General features: G+C 42.9%; 1 protein-coding gene across 4 annotated transcripts in view; it reads right to left on the reverse strand.

The window, feature by feature from the left end:
• The window catches only part of FAM81A (family with sequence similarity 81 member A), a 63,000-nt gene extending 41,192 nt beyond the window's left edge, over nucleotides 1-21,808 (reverse strand). The window contains exons 1-3 of one of the 4 annotated variants that reach the window (XM_070623718.1): nucleotides 21,622-21,808; nucleotides 4,651-4,747; nucleotides 3,397-3,670 (exon numbers count right to left, since the gene is read on the reverse strand). In XM_070623718.1, coding sequence (XP_070479819.1) covers nucleotides 3,397-3,670; nucleotides 4,651-4,670 — 294 coding nt within the window. In that variant the 5' untranslated portion in view covers nucleotides 4,671-4,747; nucleotides 21,622-21,808. Of the gene's footprint in view, nucleotides 1-3,396; nucleotides 3,671-4,650; nucleotides 4,748-20,611; nucleotides 20,818-21,621 lie in introns of those variants that run through there. The other 3 variants (XM_070623706.1, XM_070623712.1, XM_070623699.1) reach the window with 3 other exon arrangements.
• Between the last annotated feature and the right edge of the window lie 969 nt (nucleotides 21,809-22,777).

Consider the following 22,777-nt stretch of genomic DNA (forward strand, 5'->3'; position numbering starts at 1 on the left):
CATAGCTTCAAACACCATTATCAGAAAAGAAGAAAAATCTCAAACCAGTTACCTAAGCTTCCACCTTAAGAAACGTGAAAAAGAAAGGCAAACTAAATCAAAGCAAGCAAGAAAAAAGGAAACAATATAGAGTTCAAATCAATGAAATAGAAAACAGAAAAACAATAGAAAAATGAATAAAACCAAGAGTTGGTTCTTCGAAATACTCAAAGACTCAACATTGTTAAGATGGCAATTCTCCTCAATTTGATCTATACATTCAAAGCAATTTCAGTCAAAATCTCAGCAGGTCCCTCTATAGAAACTGACAAGCTGATCCTAAAATTTATATGAAGATTAAAAGGACCCAGAATAGCCAAAACAATTTTGAAAAGAAGAACAAAGTCAGAAGACTTATATTGCCTGATTTCAAAAGGTACTGTAAAGCTAGAAATTAAGGCACTGTGGTATTGGCGTAGGAAAATCATACAGATCAATGGAATCCAGAAATAAACCCTTATATTTTATATTCAATTGACTTTCAACAAATGAGAAAGTGATAGATTTTCCTTGGATATCCATACGGAAAAAAAATTAACTTAGACCTTTATCTCACTTCATACATGAAAATTAACTCAAAATGGATCATAGACCTAAATGTAAGAACTAGCACTAAAATTTTTAACCTAGGAGAAAAATCTTTGTGACATTGGGGTAAGCAAATAGTTCTTCAGATACAACACCAAAAGTATAAACCATAGAAGAAAAAAGCTGATAAGTTGGACTTCATTAAAATTTTTTAAATTTGTGCTTCAAAAGACACCACAGGAAAACAAAAATATAAGCCACAGAATGGTAGAAAATACTTGCAAATCACATATCTGTTAAGGGATTTGTATCTAGACTATATAAAGAACTTTTACAAATCAATAATAAAACAGATGACCCAATTTAAAAATGGGTTCTGACACATGGATGAACCTTGAAAACACCATGTTAAGCAAAATAATCCAGACACGAAAGGACAAACACTGTATGATTCCACTTATATGACATAACTAGAAGAGGCAAATTCATAGAGGCAGAAGCAATAGAGGTTACCAGGAGCTGAGGTGAGAGTGGAATGGGAGTTATTGTTTAATGGGAACAGAGTTTCTTTTTTTTGGAAAGATTTTATTTTTCCATTTCTCGCCAAAGCCCCCTGGTACATAGTTGTATATTTTTAGCTGTGGGTCCTTCTAGTTGTGGCATGTGGGATGACGCCTCAACATGGCTTGATGAACAGTGTCATGTCCACAACCAGGATCCGAACTGCCAAAGCCCTGGGCCACCAAAGCGGAGCTGCGAACTTAACCACTTGTCCACAGGGCTGGCCCCAAGGGAACAGAGTTTCTGTTTGGGATGATCAAAAAGTTTGGGAGGGGCTGGCCCGGTGGCACAGCGGTTAAGTTAGCACGTTCTGCTTCGGCAGTCCGGGGTTCGCCGGTTCGGATCCCAGGTGCGAACATGGCACTGCTTGGCAAGCCATGCTGTGGTAGGCGTCCCACATATAAAGTAGAGGAAGATGGGCACGGATGTTAGCTCAGGGCCAGTCTTCCTCAGCAAAAAGAGGAAGATTGGCAGCAGATGTTAGCTCAGGGCTAATCTTCCTCAAAAAAAAAAAAGTTTTAGAAATGGAAAGTGGTGATGATTGCATACAACACTGTGAAGGTACTTAATGAATTGTATATTTAAAAATGGTTAAAATGATAATATCTTACCACAATAAGCAATTAATTTTTTAAAAATAGGCAGAAGACTTGAGTAGACACTTCATCAAAGAGGACATACAAATGACCAATAAGGACATGAAAAGGTACTCAACATCATTAGTCATTAGGGAATTGCAAATCAAAACCACAATGAAACTCCACTACACATCCACTATGATGACTATAACCAAAAAGACAGATAATAAGTGTTGGTGAGGATGTGGAGAAACTGGAACCCTCACACATTGCTGGCGGGATTGTAAAACGGTATAGCCACTTTGGAAAATTGTTTGGCTCTGTTTGAAAAAGTTAAACATAAGCTTACTGTAAGATCCAGCGATTCTACTCCTAGTAATTTACCCAAGAGAAATGAAAACATATCTCCACACGAAGACTTGGACACAAGTGTTCCCAGCAGCTTTATTCATAATAGCTAAATGCTGGGAACATCCAAATGTCCATCAACTAATGAACGGATAACAGAATGTGGTATATCCATACAATAGGATACCACTCAGACATAAAAAGGAAGGAACTACTGATACATGCTAGAACATGGCTAAGCCTCAGAAAGATGATGCTAAGTGAAAGAAGCCAGATGCAAAAGACTTCATATTGTAAGATTCCAGTTATAGGAAATGTCCAAAAAAGACACATTTATAGACAGAAGGCAGCTTAGTGGTTACCTGGGTCTAGGGTGGAAGTAGGGGTTGACTGCAAACAGGTGTATATAAATTTTGGGGGGTGATGGAAATGTTCTCCAACTGAATTGTGTTAATGGTTCACAACTCTATAAATTTACTACAAATTATTGAATTGTACACTTACAATGGGTGGATTTTTGTGGCTTCTAAATTATACCTCAATAAAGCTGGTGAAAAAATAAATACAAATCTGACACTGAAAAAAAATGAGGCTTAATTTCAGGAAGTATAATTAAGATACAATCTCCATGACTCGAAACAAAGCTTTTCCTTAATCTGGCCACATCTCTTTTATCCATATATTTAAAAATTGCATGTGAAGGATATTGACATGGTTTGGTGACGGAAGCCCAGGTCCTAAATGATCTTAAGCTTTCTGAATTAAATTGTGTGGTCCCTGTGATTGCTCAACAAACAGTAGCAAATTCACAAATTCTACAATAGACAATATTGGCCCTGTATTGGGCTCGTTTCAGAGAAAAATAAAGCAACAAAAGAGGAGTGTGAGAAGCAATTCAGATCTCTCGATAGTTTGAGTAATAAACTGAATTATGTGTAATCATTATGACCTAGAAACATTTCATCTGAAGCAGCAAAGGCTAACCTAATAATTGATTTAATAGCTGTCTTCAGTGATATGAAGGGTTTTACAGGGAAACTATTTGACTTGTTCTTCTCTCTCCTTTGAGAACCAAACAAAACAAAATGATTTAATAATCAGCAAGGTAAATTTAGATTAAACAGAAATAACGCTGACAGTAACTGCTATCAAATACGGGAATAAATCTCACGAGGCTATTTGTTCAAGCTGTTTCCTTGGCGATCATTAAGAATAGACAAGACACACAGCTTTGGTCTGAACGCACCCTTGCCCGGGCGGTGGTTTTTAGACTTGCCGCCCTGCCGACATGGAGCAGGTCCGAGGAAAGGAAGGCAGCCCACCTGACCTGCACAGCCCTTACCTCAATATCTCGATTCAGTTGCTTCACGATGGCAGTTATGTTTCTGATGTGCTCCTCCAAGAAAAGCCTGGCCAAGCGGTCACCTCCCCCTTTGTTTTGCATTTTCTGCAAACTGTTGACGATGTCGTCTTTAATCCGGAAGGCATGCTCCACAAGGGCAGCGGTGGTTTTCTCATGGCAGAGGATCCTGTCTTCCAGTTGCTCCACTAGGCTTACGGATGAGTAAGGTGCCATGGTCAGAGACTGGCTGTGTCGTGGCATAGTTCTCACTCGCCTACAGAAGGGAGCCACATGACCAGGGTTGTTAATTGGGAAAAAATGATTTTTAAAGCCAGAGTCAAGACTTCCCAGAGAAGGAAATACAAATTATCTATCTCTCCAAGCTAAATGGGGTTTGATACAGGGTTTCTGCCCAAGAGTTTTCTTCATGAGCCAGGCAGCATCTTTAAACAGAGAGTAAAGTATGCTGGTAGCAGACTCCATGGCCTCCAAAAGCAAGAGGCTGGAGGAATTGGATGCACAGAGGTGTCTCCTCAATATAAGTTGTGTTATCAGGATCAAGCTTATTAACAAAATCTCTGACATGCCCTCCTCCTCCCTCCCACTAAAGCAGTGGTTACAAACTCAAATGCCTACGGGGTCAGGCAAGTGACATAAATGAGTGCAGCACACCACATATGATGCAATAGGGAGTGGTAGCGACTTTGGAGCACTGGAAAGGGCATTCCTCATCTAAAGGGAGCCACAGTTCTGCTCCACCCATGATTGACCATCTGGGAATGCAGGTCCATTTTTCCAGACCATCTGACATTCAAGAAGAGCCAGAAAATCCAGACTTGTATGTGAAATTGTCTGATTTTTAAATGTTAACAACTCATTTAAAAAGTATTTTAAGACGATACAGGCCAAACAATGCACTTCCATGAGCCACTTTTGGCCTATGGACAGCCAATTTGCAACTTCTGATTTAAAAGGCTTAGCAGGGACATTAGCTCCCAAACCTCCAGAGTTACATTTCACTGCTAACCAGAGTACAACTCTACTGTAGGGCCTTTGTCAAATCCCCACCTCTCACAGTCACTGGGTGGTCCACAGTATCCTACAGATGGAAGCTGGCGAGGGAACACAACAGTACTACTCTTGCTCTTGAACAAAATCATTCTTGGATAACGTTAACAGCTGCAAGACTTTCTCTATAATGACCATCACACCCACTAGCAACCCTCATGGGATTGGTGGAAAGGAAAAGTATACCTTAGATGCATATTTTCCATATATTATACCTTTCCTCGGTGACAAGAGAAGGAAAAACAGTGCTCCGTTGGGCCATTTTCTTTTTAATAATTCACATCTGTTGAAAAAATAAGCATTAAATTATTTAACAGTTTCTATCTAGAACCTAAATGACCCCTAAAGCTTATTATTAAGCTACTAGGTGGATCATAAATTATGCTGACAAGCTGATCATTTATATTATTAAATACTTTATATCTTATATATGAAATAAACAGAAGAGGTTTCCAAATAAGGAGAAAAGAATCCAGCAAAATCAAAATGTTTCTGAAATTAATACCACTAAACCTTGCTAGACAGATCAAGGACTGTTAGAGTTTCCTGACCCCATATGTGCATTTCAAGCTTGAGAAACAACTTTTTTACAGAAACAAGATAGTTTCTTTAACAGGCTTATTCAATCTGGTACTTCTCTGTAGAAATTTATAGGAAACTCTCTTAGTTAATTTGATCTCAGGAAATTTAGTAAATTCCACAGCAAATTAAGAGAATTTGTTTCTAAATTAATCTTAAATAAAACAACGCATGATCAATGGGATCTGATTTGCAGGAACTCATCTATTCACTGAGAGAATGAGAATGATATTCTTCATTAAAACTTTATTATAAGATATAATCATTCATATTATATCTTGCATATAAGGAACGTCTGATCATCACAACGCATTAGAAATCTGAACAAAACTGAAGGGTTTTTATAATATTTCATTACTTAGGTTTCCCAATACTGCTGTTAATCGCCTTAAAACAATGACTGCCTAGTAACCATGATCTGATTCAGTAATCAGTTCTCATTTATACGCCGGATTCAGAAAGCATTTCTGATTGAAACCATTGTTTTGGCATCATCTCTCCAGTGTGTTATTTTTAGAGTTTCAAAGTGTGAACATTTCATTTTCCTAAACAAAGAACTTTGAATTTAAACAAATTACATTTAAGAAAAGAAGTGATTCATGCCAAACAAGCTATAATGCCAAAGGAGTTCTTCAGTATCAAAGAAAATAATTTCCGCCATTTAGACTCCATAAAATTAGGCCATTGTGGAAGACGTTAATATTTAGGATTATAGAACCTTTACAATTTTAAAGGTGTAAAATACCTTAGTTGAGATATTAATCTATAGAATAGTCCAACCTAAGAAACATTTGGCATCTATTATGTAGCCAAGTAACCTAGATAGGTAAGACAAAAATCCCCTGTATAATCTCACTTCTATGTGGAATCAAAAAAAAAAGCTCATAGATACAAAGAAAAGATTTATGGTTGCCAGAATGGGGAGGGTGGATGAAATGGGTGAAAGGGGTCAAAAGGTACAAACTTCCTGTTATAAAATAAATAAGTCCTGGGGATGTAATGTACAGCATGGTGACTATAGTTAAGAATACTGTATTGCATATTTGAAAGTAAATCTTAAAAGTTCTCATCACACACAAAAAATGTAACTATGTATGGTGACAGACGTCAACTAGACTTATCGTGGTGATTATTTTGCAATATATACAAATATCGAATCATTATGTTGTACACCCAAAATTATTATAATGTTATATGTCAATTATACCTCAATAAAAAAATTTTTAAACATACATGAAAACACATGGGGGAGGAAAAAAAAGAGGGCTTTATCTTCCCTGGGTAGAGCTAGGTCAGGGAAGAAGTGATGAAAATGACTAGGATTTGCCACAGTAGAGAAAAGAGCAATTGTTCCCCATCTTCTTTCCTCCACACTCCAACGCTACCTTTACTTCCTTTGCTCTCGACACTCTCTGGCCTAACCCATTCTTCCAGCCTCATCCTTGGCCACTCCTTACAGTACCCACCTTCTCCAGTCAATTCTAATCCTCCCCACTGCCACTCCACCCACCGTCCTGGAACATGTCACGTACTTGCTGCCGTCATCCTTTGCCCAAGTGCTTTATCGATGATGCCCTTCACATCCCTGCCTGCCTAGAAAACTCATATTCTTCCGTTAAGGCCCCACCAGGCCCTCAATTCAATAAAATGGCTCCCTTGTTTGTATTTCTTCAGCTCTTTATTCTATGTGTTTTATACTACTTATCAAGCTCTATTATTTTTAGCTATTTAATAGTCTGTCTCCCCTTTAAACTGTATGCTCCTTAAGGACACATTTCAAATCTTAATAGACACAGAGCTGACCTAGAAGACTCCACAGGTTTGTTAATAAGAGTATGACTAGAGTTCCAGTATCAGAAATTGCAGCAATAAAGGCATTAGAGAATATGGTTTAGTTAAAAAGTATGGTTCCTTACTGAGACTGCATCCCAAACACTAACACTCAATATAATATCTGTGAGTGAAGGGAGACTTTTGGAATCACCTTTTCTGACGGTCATTTCATCCACCTGGAATTATTCTGTCTGAGCTACAGAAGCCCAACCACATCAACTTTGTGATAAAGGAGTCTATCCACCACTCATTGTCTGAGATTGCTTTTCAGTAACAAACCTGCCTATTACCCAGCCCCATGCACTCTTGATGACAGGAGATGTCACATGGCATGAGTTCACAACACATACTGAGCTCTGTTCAGAATTGGTGCCCTTTTCATGAATGTGGTGGGGGGCTGTCTATCTGTTAAGTTGCTTGGTTGGTTAGTATCATGATTCTTTGAATAATAGGATCTACATTACAGATGAATAGGATTAAAAATAAATAAGTCACTGGATTAAAGAACTTCTCAAAGATCATTTCCAGATCTTCCACTGTCAATTCTGGCTTACCTGCCTGAAGTCATCAGCTCCTGTCATTTATAAATCTTATCTCTAGCACCACAAGTGGGTCTACCATATTACTAGACAGGTCTAGTCATACACTGTTTGATTGTGCCATATTTCGCTATTATAATATCAATCTCCAGGTTCTGAGTTTAAAAAACTTGGGGAAACTAGAGGAAGGGACAGGTAGATAAAGCAAGGAGAGAACAATTGAAAGAAACAAGAAAAAGTAAAATATAATGCCCAAAATATGCAATATATCAATAGAATTTGGGGGTCCACATAAGAGTAAAGAGAAATGCCATTATCTAAACCAAAATACTTAATTGTAATTATGGGGATTCTGAATATATATATAAATATATATACAAATATATTCTCAGATATATATATATAAATATGGGAAGTTTTAATTACAAAAGGAGACATTAATGACAACCAACTATATTTGTATAAGTAAGATGACACTGGGTAGAAATACCTACAGTACCATTTTAATGTCAAATGATACATGAATTTAATAAATTAAAATGACAATTTTTACTGAAAAATTAAATACCAATTATGTAAAAATTAAGTTAGTTTTTCAGTTTACTGTTAAAATGCAGCACTGATGTGTTCTGCTGAGTGTCAGAGTGAAAAAAAAATGGCAAAGCATTTATGAATAAAGTGGTTGTAATTTGGTGGTGGAAAAAAAAGCCTATTTCCTCATAGTTAAAAATAGTGTGAAAGAATAGAGGGCAGAGAACAGCTGAAGGTGTGTCTAGAAAGACAGGTGGGAGTGGATCTCTAACTTCTCTCTGAGGCTGGGCTCCCGCCTTTGGATTTGTCCTGGGCCATGGGGAGCGGTCAGGGAGGCGTGAGGCTCAAGGACAGGAAAGGCAGGCAGAAGTCAGAAGAGGGGAGGGGTGGCAGTGGTAGATGCTAGACCAGGAGTCCAGCCAGCCAGGATGGGATCACCCAGGAGGAGCTGAGGGTTCACCCAGGGCCTCTTCATTCCTCCCTCCCCAGCTCCCTTCCAGCTCTTCTCCCTCAGCTCCCACTGCCTCCTCTTTCAATTTTCTTGTTCTTTTCCTAGCACTTATCACTCTCCATTCATTTTCCTTCGCTTTTCCCTTTTCTTAAATTCCCATTCTCACTGTCCATTTTCCTTCCTTCTACTGTCTCTCCTTTCTCTCCTCTCACTCTCCCCTTTGACAACTACAGTCCCACACACTTTTCTATCATGGAAAACACGGGTGATGGGGTCAGAAAGACCCTTCTTTGAATCCTGGCTTCCCCACTAACTGTATGATCTTAGCAGGCTGACCTTATTTGTCAGATTGGGGACCATATTAATAATAGCTGTTCGCTCTTACGGAGTGTTTACCCTGTGTCAGGCATCATGGGGCACATTTTCGTTCATTAGTTGAATTCATCCTCAGAATTGGTGGCACAGGGATTACACTTGTTGTCTCCATTTAACCAGAGGAAACAGACTTGGAAATGCTCAGCAACCGGCCTGACATCGCCTGCCCAGGAAGGAGCGGAGCAAGGATTAGAACCTAGGGCCTCCGCCTCTTCCTCACCAGGCATTACGCATGGGAGGCTGGGGGGTATGCAGAACAGCGTCTGGCCTTAGGGCACTGGATACGCTTCCAATAAGGGCTAGTTCCTTTCCCTTCCATGACTCACGTCCCTTCATCACACCTGATAGAAAAGATGTCTATTTTTTAAAATAAAACTGTATACAAAAGGTCCAACAAATAGTATTCATTTAAACAGATATAATGTTGTTTACTGTGTGGGTTTAGTGGGAAAATTACTAGCTCTGACACTTTCATCTGGACGAAGCTGTTTGTCCCAGCATCAGTGTGTGGTGAGGTGACAGCTGCACTGAAGCAAGGCTACTGTGTCTGTGTTTTTGAAACCAGAGCACATCCATGAAAAAAACAATTTGCAATACACATATTTTTGTATGAAGAAATTTGCAACATTTTAAGAAACACCTTTTCTTAAACTGAAAAATGCTTTTTGTGATTAATAACGTAATACAATGTAAAAATTGAGGCTCTACATAAAGACATAAAGAATAAAGAGAAAATCACCACTCGGAAATTGCTGATGTTTATATCAATTTATATTTTTTAAAGATCTCTCTTTAGGATACACAGAATTTTCCTTTTTGAAAAAAATGAAATCATACTCTATACTATGGGGACCCTGCATTTCCTAATTGACACTATTTTGTGAACATCTTTCCATGTCAAATATAAAGATACACATCACAATTTTTAATGCCTGCTTAATACTCCATTGAATGGATACATCATAGTTGTTAGCACTTTACTGATGAAGCTTTACACTGAAATACTACTTATAATCATGGTTTAGTTCAACCTTTAGGTCTCTTATTTTTCTTTCCTTTTCTTTTTCAATGAAATGACACAGGTAGTATAAAAAGTCAATAGGGCAAACAGCAAGCTACTTTCAAAACTGAAGTGAAGATGAGACTGACAATGAAATCTAAATAATCAAGAAGGGATGAAATCAGTGGATCTGTAAGAACAATCCAAGTTACTGGGGACACTCACAATCGAAACAAAGCAAAGCGTCATCACACTAGTGATCAGTGGTTCAATGTCAGCCTTGGGCTCTATATGTGAGCTCCATGCGGAGCCGCAGTGTCCACAGCTATATCTCAAGCACACGGCACATAGCAACTCATCAACAAATGTTTGCTGGATGAATGAATCTCAAGGATAGATGACTGAAATGAAGTCATGTCACAACGCTGATTTTAATCATTTGAATTATATTCTGACTAGAGAATGAACGTGCACCCAGAAAGGGGGATGGTATACACAGCAATCCAGGAAAAGCAGAGTCCAAAGAGGCAAAATGTATCAGTGTTTCCAAGAACCTAAGAATCTGGGACAGCAGGAAGTGTTCTGTAACAGAGAGGTATGCACTAAGGGTTCATGGTCCAATGACATTAGGCACTAAGATAATCCTGCTCACTCCTCTTGCCCTGAACTCATGCTCACCAAGCGCATCGTTCACCTTCCCTTGTGAATGTGCATAAGAGGGGAATATGCAGGAAGCAGCAAACACGAGCTCCAGTCTATCCGCCAGCTACTTTCCTCACTGTGAATTAATACATTGGAATCTCACCTCTGACGCAACCAGACTTGGGTGAGTTGCTCTCCTGAAACCTCGTCATCTCTGACTGCCCTAACAGTATTGAATATCTGAACCCATGATGCTGAAACGCAATGATCACAACATGGCATCTGTGGTGGGGGACAGACTCACATGTAACGTGGTCCCCATGAGCCCCACCTCCTGGAGTTCACGTCTTGTGTGATCCCCTTCCCTTGAGTGTGGTGGGACCTGTGACTCAGTCTTAACCAACAGAATACAGCAGAGCCCAGCCCAAGCGGCTACTCAGCGGTAGTTACAGTCAGCTGGGATTGTGACACCAAATCACTTCAGAGGTTGTTCTGTTCACTGGGATAAGACACTTATTTTCTAATCTAACTTTTAATTCATTTAATAGATTTGTAAATGGTTGTCTGGCTTAGATAAATCTCAAAAGGACATTGAAGATAGAATAAGAACTTTAACAAGCTTTCTTAAAACAGTGGCTCTGTTCTGGCCAGTGGAAGCAAATTATAAAATAAATCTAATTTGCCGCAAGAGATAAAATCACAAGAGATATCACTTCATCTGATCAGAATGGCAAAAATCAAGTGTGACAAGATCACGTATGACAGGAAGATGTATGGAACGACAAGAACACCAGATGGGAATGGGAATTGGTACCACCACTTCGGAAAGCAATCTTCAATATCTACTAAAGCTGAACATGCACAAACCCCATGACCCAATAATTCCACTGCTAAGAAATACCCAAAGAACTTCTCAAACACGTTCACAAGGAGACATTTACAAGAATACTTAAGGTACTGTTGTTTCTAAGAGCAAAAAAGTAGGTGGAGGGAGGACTGAACACCCATCGTTAGGCAAACGGATGAATAAACCATGATCTATTCATGCAACGAAAGAACAAACAGTTGTGGAAATAAATAGATTAGAATTACATGTCCCAATGTGAATAAATCTCGCAAATATATAAAGTAAAAAAGCAAGATAAAAGAGGATATGAACACTATGGTGACATTTTTATAAAGGTTTAAATATGCCAAATAATATGCCAAATTTATAACATCTAGAGACGAATATGGAAATGACAAACACCACATCGGGGTCATATTTATCTCTGAGTGGGGGTTAGAGGACATCAGACAGAGGAATACCGGGGGCTTCAACTAAATGTATAATGTTTTATTTCTCCATTAATTTTTCATTGTACCATTTAAAAAGAGAGAAAATTACTTCCTCCTGCCCCCACTTAAAAATAAACCAATGTTTATGTGTGCTATTTTCACAATGACAAAAATTTAAGCAAAAATTTCTCGAATAAAAGAATAAATCAATGAGACAAAAAGCCCATAGAAATTGCCCATAGAGCTATCAAAACCCAAGAGATAAGGCTGATTCTGGGTTTAAAAGATGATATGGTCCAATTAAAATAAGTTGGCTATTAATTTTTTTTACTGTGGTTAAAAATACATAAAATGAAATTTACCATTTTAAACATTTTTAAGTGTACAGCACAGTGTTAACTACATGCACATTATGGTGTAACAGATCTCTACAACTTCGCCATCTTCCAAAACTGCAACTCTATATCGATTGAACAACTACTCCCAGTTTGCTGTTAATTTTTACCCACTCCCTTGTCGGCACATAATGAGGCTTAAGCCTAGAACCCTCAGTAAAGGCCTCATCGAAGCCCTGGCCTGACCAAATCCCAGGGCATCAGCCACGTGTACAGGTCCAGCGGCTCGGCGCTGCCATCAGTGGGGCCACTAGCACAGGAGTCCAAAAGCCTTAGGCTCCAGGGACAGTGTGAGTCCCTCCACAGGGTCCCAAGGTAGTTACTTCTAATGCCTTTTGTAAAAAAGTGGCCTGGATCCCACTTTGCAAGACTTGTTTTCTTTCCCCTCCACTCTGACACATTCACAGGGGGAATTCTGTTGAAGGTAGAAAGGTGAAGAGTGGCTGTACTTCTGATTCATAAAAAATGAACTTGAAAATGCTCAAAACATTTACGGGTGGCCTTGCAGCCAGTGCGGAGATCACTGCATCACCGATGAGATCCAGTAAAACTGCAACATACACGTGGCCTCCGCCGGGTCCAGATGGATTCACAAATGGACTGGAATCATCTGGACCCCTAGAACCCAAGGAATGGCCACCGATGTTGCTTTAATCCACTCTCCACAGTTTAGAATGATGCTAACGTTTTTAGGAGAACCCCTGCAAAAACAGATTCGTTTTTGTTCCCATCTATTAATAACAGCTATTTTGAAATGCTATTTAAATCTTCTATTGTTATTTGAACTTTTCATAGATTATGTCTCCCCAACTGAGCTGCTATGGGACAGCAGGGACATATCATACGAATCTGTAACCCCCGTGAAGCCCAGCACAGTGCCCCATCACAAACCCTCATAAATATTTATTCATTCGCTTGTTTGTCTAATTTGGTAAGGCCCATCACTTTAATTATTGAGTTGCTCTGCCCAAATGACATATCAATTGCTGGCTCAAGGTCCCTTCCAGCTGTGAGCTTGGCAGCCTGCTTCGGGTTGCCCCTTCATGTGCATGGGCACTCACACATGCAGGCACCCACACCACCAGAGAAGTGTCTTCACGTTACTTTTAGGGTGTTTTATTGTGATCAACAGCTATATTTGGCAACTTTTCTTTCTAGCATTAGAAAAGACACATTACCAAATGTTAAAAAGGGAATCTGCCAAACGCAACAGCTAGAACAGAAAAAATATTATTGAAAGCTGGTGTAAACTCTCTACCTACTAAACCCCCGACACCCCCAGAGGCACCGAGGATCGCAGAGAGGAGGGGAAGGTGTGACTCTGTACGCTCACGCAGACACAGTGCTGGCTGTGACTTTTGGGTTCTACCCTATGTGAATCTCTGGCTGAAGAGTTAAGGATTCGGGCTTGGAAGAAAGACCCAGCCTCCGGTCCGTGCCCTCTTTCCCACACTCAGCAAGAGGGGCCTGGACTTCTCTGCTGATCGTGGCAGACGATGAGAGACTCTTTTATTTGGAGTAATGACTTGAGATCAGTGCATTAATTTTACAAGTATTTTAGAGAGAGCAGGGGAGGACTCCTGAGCCCTTCCAGAGATAATTAAAAATGGGGAAACAAGAAATCTGAAATAAACAAAAAACAAGCTGAAGGCACCAAGGGTTTCTGAATAACATCGTCCCGGTTAAACAATTTTAAGAATTCCATAACGCGAAAGCAACCCCCACACATTCTCTCCCACATAAACACGCTTTTCATTTAAGCCCCGCTCAGCTAGGCAGCAGAATCTCCTGCCGTCACTGCTGTAGCTACTTTATCCAGAGGAGATGTCATCTACACAAAAGCATCCTGAAGAGGGAAAAAAGGTGACCATCAGCCACCAAGAGCAGGCAAACCTGGAGGAGGAACACTGTCGTTTCAATACCCTCAACAACTCACCACCCTGAAATCTGATTCCTTATCTCAAATACCAATTTTGCCTTGAGACTGAAAAATTCAGGCCTTTTGATGTTTGTCAACCAGCACACTCCCGGTAACTTTCCTGGTGTACCAGAAAGATAATCAAACAAGGCACTTTATTATCACAGATAACTACGCTTTTAAAATACCAAGAACCACTGAGCCATGGGGGAAAAATCAGCAGAAGACCACCGAATAGTAAAAGGCAATTGTTTTATCTTTTTTCACCTCCTTTTATATTGAAAACCCATGGAACATAAAACCGCAATCAATAAGTCAAAAAATAAAATAATCAACATAGGGAGAGGGAGGGAAATACAAGAGTTATTAAGGAAAGGAAGAGGCAGGAAGAGTGAAACACAGGCGAGAGGAGAAAGAGTGAAGGGAGTGTGGAGAGAGCAAGACAGCGCTGACGGGAGAGAGGGGAGAGAGGAGAGTGAGTCGGCTAGACAATGAAGAGGACAGAAACAGGTGGTTGGAGGGCTCAGAAGGCTGGGAAGGGAGGATGTGAGCCTGAGAAACTGCTCCTCACACATTCAGCTGCTCATTTGAGGTGTGAAGAAATAGACAGGCCATTTTTAATATGCTATGTTAGGTTTCTCTACTCTTTTTTTTTAATCAAATGTGTCCTTTCTTTGTCTTGACTCGCATATACAAAGTTAAGATGTCATGGTGAAAATCATTTATCCCACTTATAGCATGGAAATACCTTTTTGAATTATCCATCGTTTTGCTAAAAGGCCTCACTTTGAACCAACATCCACCTGACTCTTGGAGTTAAAGCATGGGTCTCATACCCACCATCGTGTACCAGATGCTAGCAGACAACTCTAAGGTCATCATGTGCATTCGCTTAATAATTTTAATCAAGTAATTTAGTCCAATCAACAAATATTCACTGAGCCGCTACAGTGCTGAATGAGAGACAGCCCCCGCACTCAGGAGATTCAATTCAATAGGGAAATAAAACAGACAAGCCACCATGCAAGAGTGGAGAGCCTGGTACTTGCCACATGAGTGGTACAGACCAGGTGTCGCCTCTGGGCCGACGGGTAGGATCCGTTTGAACTGGGCCGTCAGTTCAAGCATTTGAGGAGCAGGCATTTGAGTTGGATATTCAAAGGGCTGGGACAAGTAAAGGCAGGGCAGCTTGAGAAAGGAGGGAGGGAGGACAAAGCAGAGGAAGTACTGACTAGTGGAAATGACTGGGCACCCAGCTTCCTACTGGTAAGCAGTGGAAGATACGACTAGGACAGTCCCTGGGACCGTGTGTGGAGGCCTTGACTCCACGACAGTGTGAAACAGGAGAGAGACAGGAGGAACAGAAAGGAAGGGACAAATCGAGGGACACTGTGCAAGGAGCACCTCAACACTCAACGACCAACTGGATGTGGGAGTGTGAAGAAGAGGAGAAAAGTCAGAATAACCCAAGTGATTGAGGGCAGATCACAGAGAGGATGACGATAGCAGGAAAAGCACTAAGGAACACACTGAGAGGGACACAGTATCTCCCCGCGGGATGCCTCCCTAATAATGGATAACCTGAACCTACCATGGGAAAACACTAGACAAACCCAAGTTAAAGGGTATTCTACAAAATAACCAGCCTGTACCCTTCCAAAGTGTCAAGGTCACCAAAGACAGAACTGAGGAACCATCCAGACTAAAGGGACTAAAGAGGCACAACAACTAACACATCACAAGACCCTTGATTGGACCCTGGTTCAGGAAGAGACTTTTTTTGTTGTTGAGGAAGATTTGCCCTGAGCTAACATCTGTTGCCAATCTTACTCTTTTTGCTTGAGGAAGATTGTCCCTGAGTTAACATCTGTGCCAATCTTCCTCTATTTTGTATGTGGGACACTACCACAGCATAGCTCGATAAGCAGTGTGTGGGTCTGTGCCCGGGATCCAAACCCATGAACCCCAGGCCACTGAAGCAGAGTGCATGAACTTAACCACTATGCCACCAGGCCAGCCTGAGACTTTTTAAAAAAATTTTTTTCACTCTCTTTTGCTATAAAGGACATTATTAGGACTATTGGTGACACTGGAATAAGGTCGGTAGATTAGATAATCGCACAGAATCAATGTTAGTTTCTTGATTTTGGATGCTTGTTATGCAAGAAAATATCCTTGTTTTTTAGGAAATCTAAACTGAAGAATTTGGGAGGCAGAGGTAAAGGAGCATCGAGTCTACAACTTACTCTGAAATGGTTCAGGAAGAATCACAACACAGGTATGTGTTTGCGTGTGTGTACACATGTGTACATGTGTGTCCACGTGTGTATATATACACACGTGTGTGGGTGTGGGTATGGATATGAGTGTGGGGAGAGACAGAGAATGTGATAAAGCGAGAAGGATAAAGCAAGTGTGATAAATAGTTGATATTTATAGAATTTGGGAATTATTTAAATTATACTTGCAAGTTTTCTGTAAATCTGAATTATTTCAAAATAAAAAGTTAAAAAGGGAAAAATGACTAAGGAAGCTAGGATGAAGAGCTATTTAGAGACAAAATAGTCAGGCTTCTGGGTATCAAATTCTGAATGGAATCTGGGAGAGGGCAGGGCCAGACATGTAGATTTGAAGGCATCTGGGAGGCCTGAGTAAAACCTGCTTAAAAGCGGGGCTCTAAGGTCAGACGCGGAGTTCCTTTCTCAGGTCGGCTCCCTAAAAACCAGTGACTCACTTAAGTTATTCTCATTTCTCTCTGCTTCAGTCTCTTCACCTGCATAACAGGAATGATAAGTGTGTCTGCCTCATTGAGTTGGAACAAGCATTCAAGGACGTAATACAAGCGACCCGTGGTGCTCAGTGAGGCACAGGGTAACTGCCCATTAACAACTAATGTTGGCTGGGGGAGAGGTTGACTGGGAGAGGGAGAAGGGAGGAGGCCAGGAAAGGAAGAGGAAAAGGCCAAGGACAGGATCCCACAGGATCCCACGATCAGTCAGAAGTCAAGAGGAAAAAGGAGACAATGAAGTCCGGGTTGCAGGTGGACAACCAGTGACATGGAGACAAGGAAAGAGAGATGCTCAGGAGGAGGGTGACCGCCAGCAGCAGACGCAGGGCAGAAATCCAGGAGGAGGGTGACAGAGAAAAGGCCTCAGCCCTGCAACCAGGACCCCCGACTGGAGCCGTATAAGAAAGCAGTTTCAACAGAAAGGCGAGGGCAAGGCCAGGAGAAGGAAGTGGGCAAAGGAGGGAAACCTGAGGACATTCAACACAGTAGCAGGGTGTAGATGTGCTGCCCGATACATCAGCCCTGTGTGACCATCTAAATTGAATATAAATAAACAGAAATTTGAAACTCAGTTCCTCAATCATACTAGCCACATTTCCCATGCTCAGTAGTCACATGTGACTAGTGACTACCATATTGGACAACTGGACAGCAAAGATATAAAATATTTCCATCATCACAGAAAGTTCTATTGGACAGAGCTGTGACTCTAAGTTCTTTTATTATGAAAAGAATGACTCGAATATATGGTGGGATGAGGGTTGAGGCAGAGGATGGAGGGACCAAGGAAAGTGGAGAAAGGGAATAACAAATGCAGCAAGTTCCCAAAAGAGGCAAGAAGGACGGGGAACAGTCCAGAGAATGCAGAATGTGGAGTGTATGTGGGTTAATCTTGGGAAGGGCATTGTAGACATTTTCCTCCTTGGACAAAGAGGAAATAAAGAAGGACAAAGATGGGTAAAGAAAACTTCCTGAGGTGTTGAGGAGGGTACATTGGGAACTTACACCGAGGCAGAGGCCAATAAAGTAGGATGTGGACATCCTTAAACTTTTCAATGAAAAAAGGAGATCTCCTGGAAGGAAACTAACTGGAAGTTTAAGGCATGGAAAAGTCTGGCATAACTTCTAAAGGAATGCAGTCGGGAGCTAATAAAAGATGGATTTTCTTTTTCATAGAAAAGCAAGACCTAGGTGAAATTAGAGCCAGCATAAATTTGCAATGGAACCAGTTGGAAGGTCTTTGTGACTTTCTCCTAGTTAATTTGGCAGGCTGGGCAAAGAAAAAGCAGATAATGAGGGTGATATTGGGATTGAGGACTGGAATATGAGAAGTCCAACATGTAAAGACAAAAGATTCTGGGATTCCAGACAGAACTGAAATGGCTGGCAACATACAGGCTCCAAGTGGAGAAATGGAGCCATAAAGGGATGGGAACAGCCAGCGATTAAGGGACCAGAGTCCTCAGTGATGGTTAAAATCTGGTTCACTAGGTGGAAAGACTCAGCTAAGCAGGCTGAAGTCCAAATTGGAGTCCAGGTCTTAAGGTGGAAAAAATTCCGAAGACTAAACAAGACCAAGCGGGAGTGGCTGAAGAAAAGTGGAAACTAAAGACATAGGAGTTGATGTTGAGGACCTTGAGGAATGTCAAGGTCAATGAGTTAACAGAGCCTCAGCAGAAACCCCAAAGTCACCGGGAAGAGACAGAGTAGTGAATCAAGCCAGCTGCTCATGATGTTACTTTCTTGAAAGCATCAAGTGAAGCGAATCTCAAACCTGGGTGTACACCTGCATCACCCGGGGACCTCTGTTTTCTCTCCTCCTCTTCTTCTTTTCGGGTTTGTTTTTAAAATAATGATCTGTAGGTCTTGCCCACCCTGATGATTCTAATTTGGTATGTTTGGGGGAGTCTAAAGAGCCACATTTTTCAAAATGCTCCAGGTGATTCCGAGGAGCCACGAGGCTTGGCAAGCACGGACCCAGAAGACAAGAAGGAAGGTCTGGGGCACAGGAAGACTGCACGACCTTCTAAAGAGGACACTTTGGTGGCGATGGATTAATGGTTTGGAGGTGGCACTGAGAAGCCAGGGAGGGCCAACCCCTGCTCCAGGGAGATGGCAGAGCGCTGTTCTGAGGGAAGTTGTGGTGCCGGGGAAGGGACAGGAGACGGGCTTAGCTGCAGAAAAATGAAAATACAGGAGTGTGGCTGCAGGATGGAAGAAACAAGAGACAGGATGGGGACACACAGGTTAGGGGTCTAGAGAGAGAAAAGGCTGAATAGCTTGTTCCTGAGGGTTCCAGGTGTAATGAGGTGTGATTCATTAAAGGTTTGTATGGCTTGGTGGTTGAATTCCTGGGCAGTAAGGATTTTTCTATCTGAATGCTATCAGATTTCTAACATGTTAACCATTAAAGATTATTAAACCCTCAGGTAAACACGCCTGCAGAAGCTTATTCATTAACATTGAAAATGTCTTCCCAACCCACATTTTTGCACAGATGAAACCAGATTGGAATGAATATCAAGGGCAGCCTTGGAGCAGCAAGCCAGAAGGGGTGACCCAGGGACCCGTAAGAGGGCCAAGGCATTTCCTCCCTTCCCCCTCCTTGGCAGAGGGAAGTTTGTGAAAGGAGAATCCAGAAAGGAGCTGAGTGCCTAAAAAGAGAAGAGGTGTCAGAGCCGACTGGGTCTCAGGAGCTCCCTTCTCACACACACACACTCCAGGGTGTGCCCCGCAGGCCGACGCAATGTGCAAATCCCAGGCATGGTTGTCAGTAAAGAAGACATTTACTTTCACAAGCCCAACTCTTATTTAAAGAGCAGGCCACAAATGTTTGCCCCTGCTTCTGAGAGAGCTGCTCTTCTGTGGATTCAAATCATTCTAGCATCATTTCTGGTTACTCCTATGAAATAATTTCTAACACTGACATACACAGACTTTAAGCTGAGGGCGTGAGCACAGCAAGGCATGCGCGTTCGCGCACACACAACCTCGTGCATACTGAAGAAATGACTCACTTAATTCGCTGCTGCCTGCCACTATTGGGTTTTGATTTTACCTGTTCAAATACAAAGTTTCCTATTAGACTGACTACAGGAAAGAAGAACTCAGGAGTATTAACCCTGATTGTGTTCATGACTTTAGAGCACTCAAGAGCTCTTAACTCGTGCATCTAGAGACGACACTTTTTGGACTGCTCACTGCTTTCTCTCCATAATCTTCCATGAAACTGTAACATTTCTGGCCACTTTGAGAGCCAATTAATGGAAACCCCTTGTAGAAAAACACGGTTAAGCCTTGAATATCTTGTACTTGCAGCACGGTACTTTGGGGTCCTTTCTCAGCTCCCAGTACAATGGCACGAGAGCTCCGTGGAACTGCAAGGAGCTCAAGGCTCTCCTTTTAAAGATGAGAAAGAAGTGGAAGCGGGGGGTGCCGAGAGGTTAACCTGTCCAAGGTCATTCAGCTCTGAGTGGTGGGGTGGCTGACTTACCTCTACCCTCTGGCAATCTGTGCACCACCCCAGCTCCCCCAAACAGTCCCTCGGGGCTTCTGTCGGTTTCCTAGCATGCAACCTCCCCACCAGCCCCCGCAAAAATGCAATGCCAGTTGCGCTCTGTGCCCAACTTCATCCCTCGGCGTCAGCATGCAGTTAACCCCCTCGCCGGCAGCTCGTCACATGGGCCACGCGCAGCTCTCTCTGTCTCCCCCAAGTCTCTCCACCCCGCGGCTGCCCCAAGGTCACCGGCGGTCCCAGGGAGCTCCCGCCGCCGGGGAGCGGAGGATGCCCAGCCGGGGGCCCGGGGCGCGGCACTCACCGGCGCGGGGGGCGGGCGCGCCGCGGCTGCCCATGTCCTCGCCGGCGCGGCTGGGTGCGGTGGCCGCTGGCGCGGGCTGTGCGGGGCGCCCGGCTGCGGGCCCGCGCCGCGGGGAGCGCGGGCCAATCAGCGCGCGCCTGTCGCCTGGCCCGGCGCGCGGCCCGGCCGGGTTCGCGGCTCCCGGGGGGCGCGAGCCGCCGCGCGCCGCCCGAGCAGCTTCCGGGCGCGTTGCCTGGACGCGGTTGCCGTGGCAGCCCGAGCTGGAGGCTTTCCCCGCGCGCCCGCGCCCAGCCTGGCGGCGCCGCCCCTCCTCCCTCCGCGTTCCCACACCCAAAATAGCCTCTTCTCGTCGCTGCTGTTTCCCCCGGAGCTCTCCTCCCAGCGGCTCCGAGTTGGCGGGCGGGGATTTCGCTTATTGGAAAATAAATCCTGTTGTAGGGCTGGTTGACTTGGAGGGAGAGGGGTTGAAATGGTGCCTGATTAAGATAATAGCCATGGTGGCTGCCTTGTAATTCTTTTCGGAGCCCTAACACCCCTTGTTTACTAAGCCTCTTTGCCACCCAAAGCGTTATTTATCTCCCCCACTCCCTTCCAAATTGGGGAGAAGTTGTTTCATTAGGCCACTGTCTAATCAGCAGCTCGCGCGTTGATACTCCACCTGTGCAGGTGAACTAACCCGCGCGGCTGCCAAGTGCCGTTTAATGAATCACCTTGACACCCGCCGCTGGGACCAAGGATCATGTCTCGGCGCAACAGACACGACGCAAGAAAGAACTGCCGCCACTCCTCTTCTGCACATGCTTCCTCCTCCCTTCTGCCTCATCCCCCTCCCAGAGCGTCCTAACTCTTTCCACCTTCCTCTCAATTTGGATTCTGAGCGGGATACACAAGCCGATCCACTCATAATTTTGCTTCTTCTGGATGGGCGGGATTTAAGCAGAGTTGGGGACTCTGCTCCCACCCCCCCCCCACCCCCGCCCTTTGCTCGCCTCGCCGCCTTAGCTTCCTACCTTTTTTCGTGTAGCTAAGTCTTTACCCAGTACAGGTGTTCCTGTCGGTCTCCCCCACCAGCTTGTGTCCCTTCCAACCCAGGGGAAGGAGCAAGACCTGGTAGAAAGATCCTGGATTGTGGAGTCAGGCTGAGCTGTTTTGGAATCCTCTCTCCAGCAGTTACTTTGGTGTGATCTCGGATATTCTACGGCTGTTTCCACACCTATAAAAAGGATAATACCTCCCACAAAGGATTAATGCATCATAACCCTCATTCAGTCAATAATATTTATTGGGTGCCTGTCAAAAGGTATAAACTATGCTTAGATCTTATACACAATGGTGAAGAAGAAAAAGACACCACTCCCTGCTCACATGGAGTTTACAGCCTGAGACACATGAATCAGATAATCACAGGCACATGTGAAATTGCCACTATGATAAGAAGAGAGCATGGTCTTGAGACCTGTGATGTGGAGATCTGACCTAATAGCATCCCTTTAGTGCTGTAAAGCCTCAATGATTATTTTTTCATTTTCTTCATTAGATTCCCACTGCCTGGCACATGGTGTGCATTCAGTATGTATTGAACTGAATCCTGTGTCGTAGTGATAACAGTATCACTCAGCTTCCCATTTCTACCACTGAAAATATACTTGAAATATATGTAACTTGCCACTATGTCTGCAAAGGTGTGTAGGTGTTACCGGAAAGTGCCCAATCCAACCCAGAGCCCATCATCAAGAGTCCCCAGAAAGGTTCAAAGTGTTTCTTGACTGTCCCCATCGGGTTGCCTTCCAGTGTGTAGGGTGCTCATCTCAGAGGGGCACAAGACAGTCCCCTGTGTCTCATTTCCCCTCTCTGAATACTATTCCCCTCTCTCCTCTGGTCCAAGCTCTATTCTGCCACTCCCTCTTGAGTCAGAGGCACCCATTCCTGGCTTCCTAGGAGGGTGACAGCAATCCTTATATTCCTCAGAGTAGAACACGTGTAAGACAGAGGAAATTCCCTGCTGCTACTCCCCTGGCCTTCACAGCACAGCTTTGTGCTTCATTTGCTACAAGACTCCATCACTCTGGAGGGTAGAGAAGGAGAGGAGCCGGCAAGTGAGCGGCCCTTGCCGCATATGTACACCCTTCTATTTAGAGTGACTTTAATTTCCTTCTTAAAAATCGT

The sequence above is a fragment of the Equus przewalskii genome, chromosome 1 (genome assembly GCF_037783145.1).
Source record: "Equus przewalskii isolate Varuska chromosome 1, EquPr2, whole genome shotgun sequence".
NCBI lineage: Eukaryota > Metazoa > Chordata > Mammalia > Perissodactyla > Equidae > Equus > Equus przewalskii.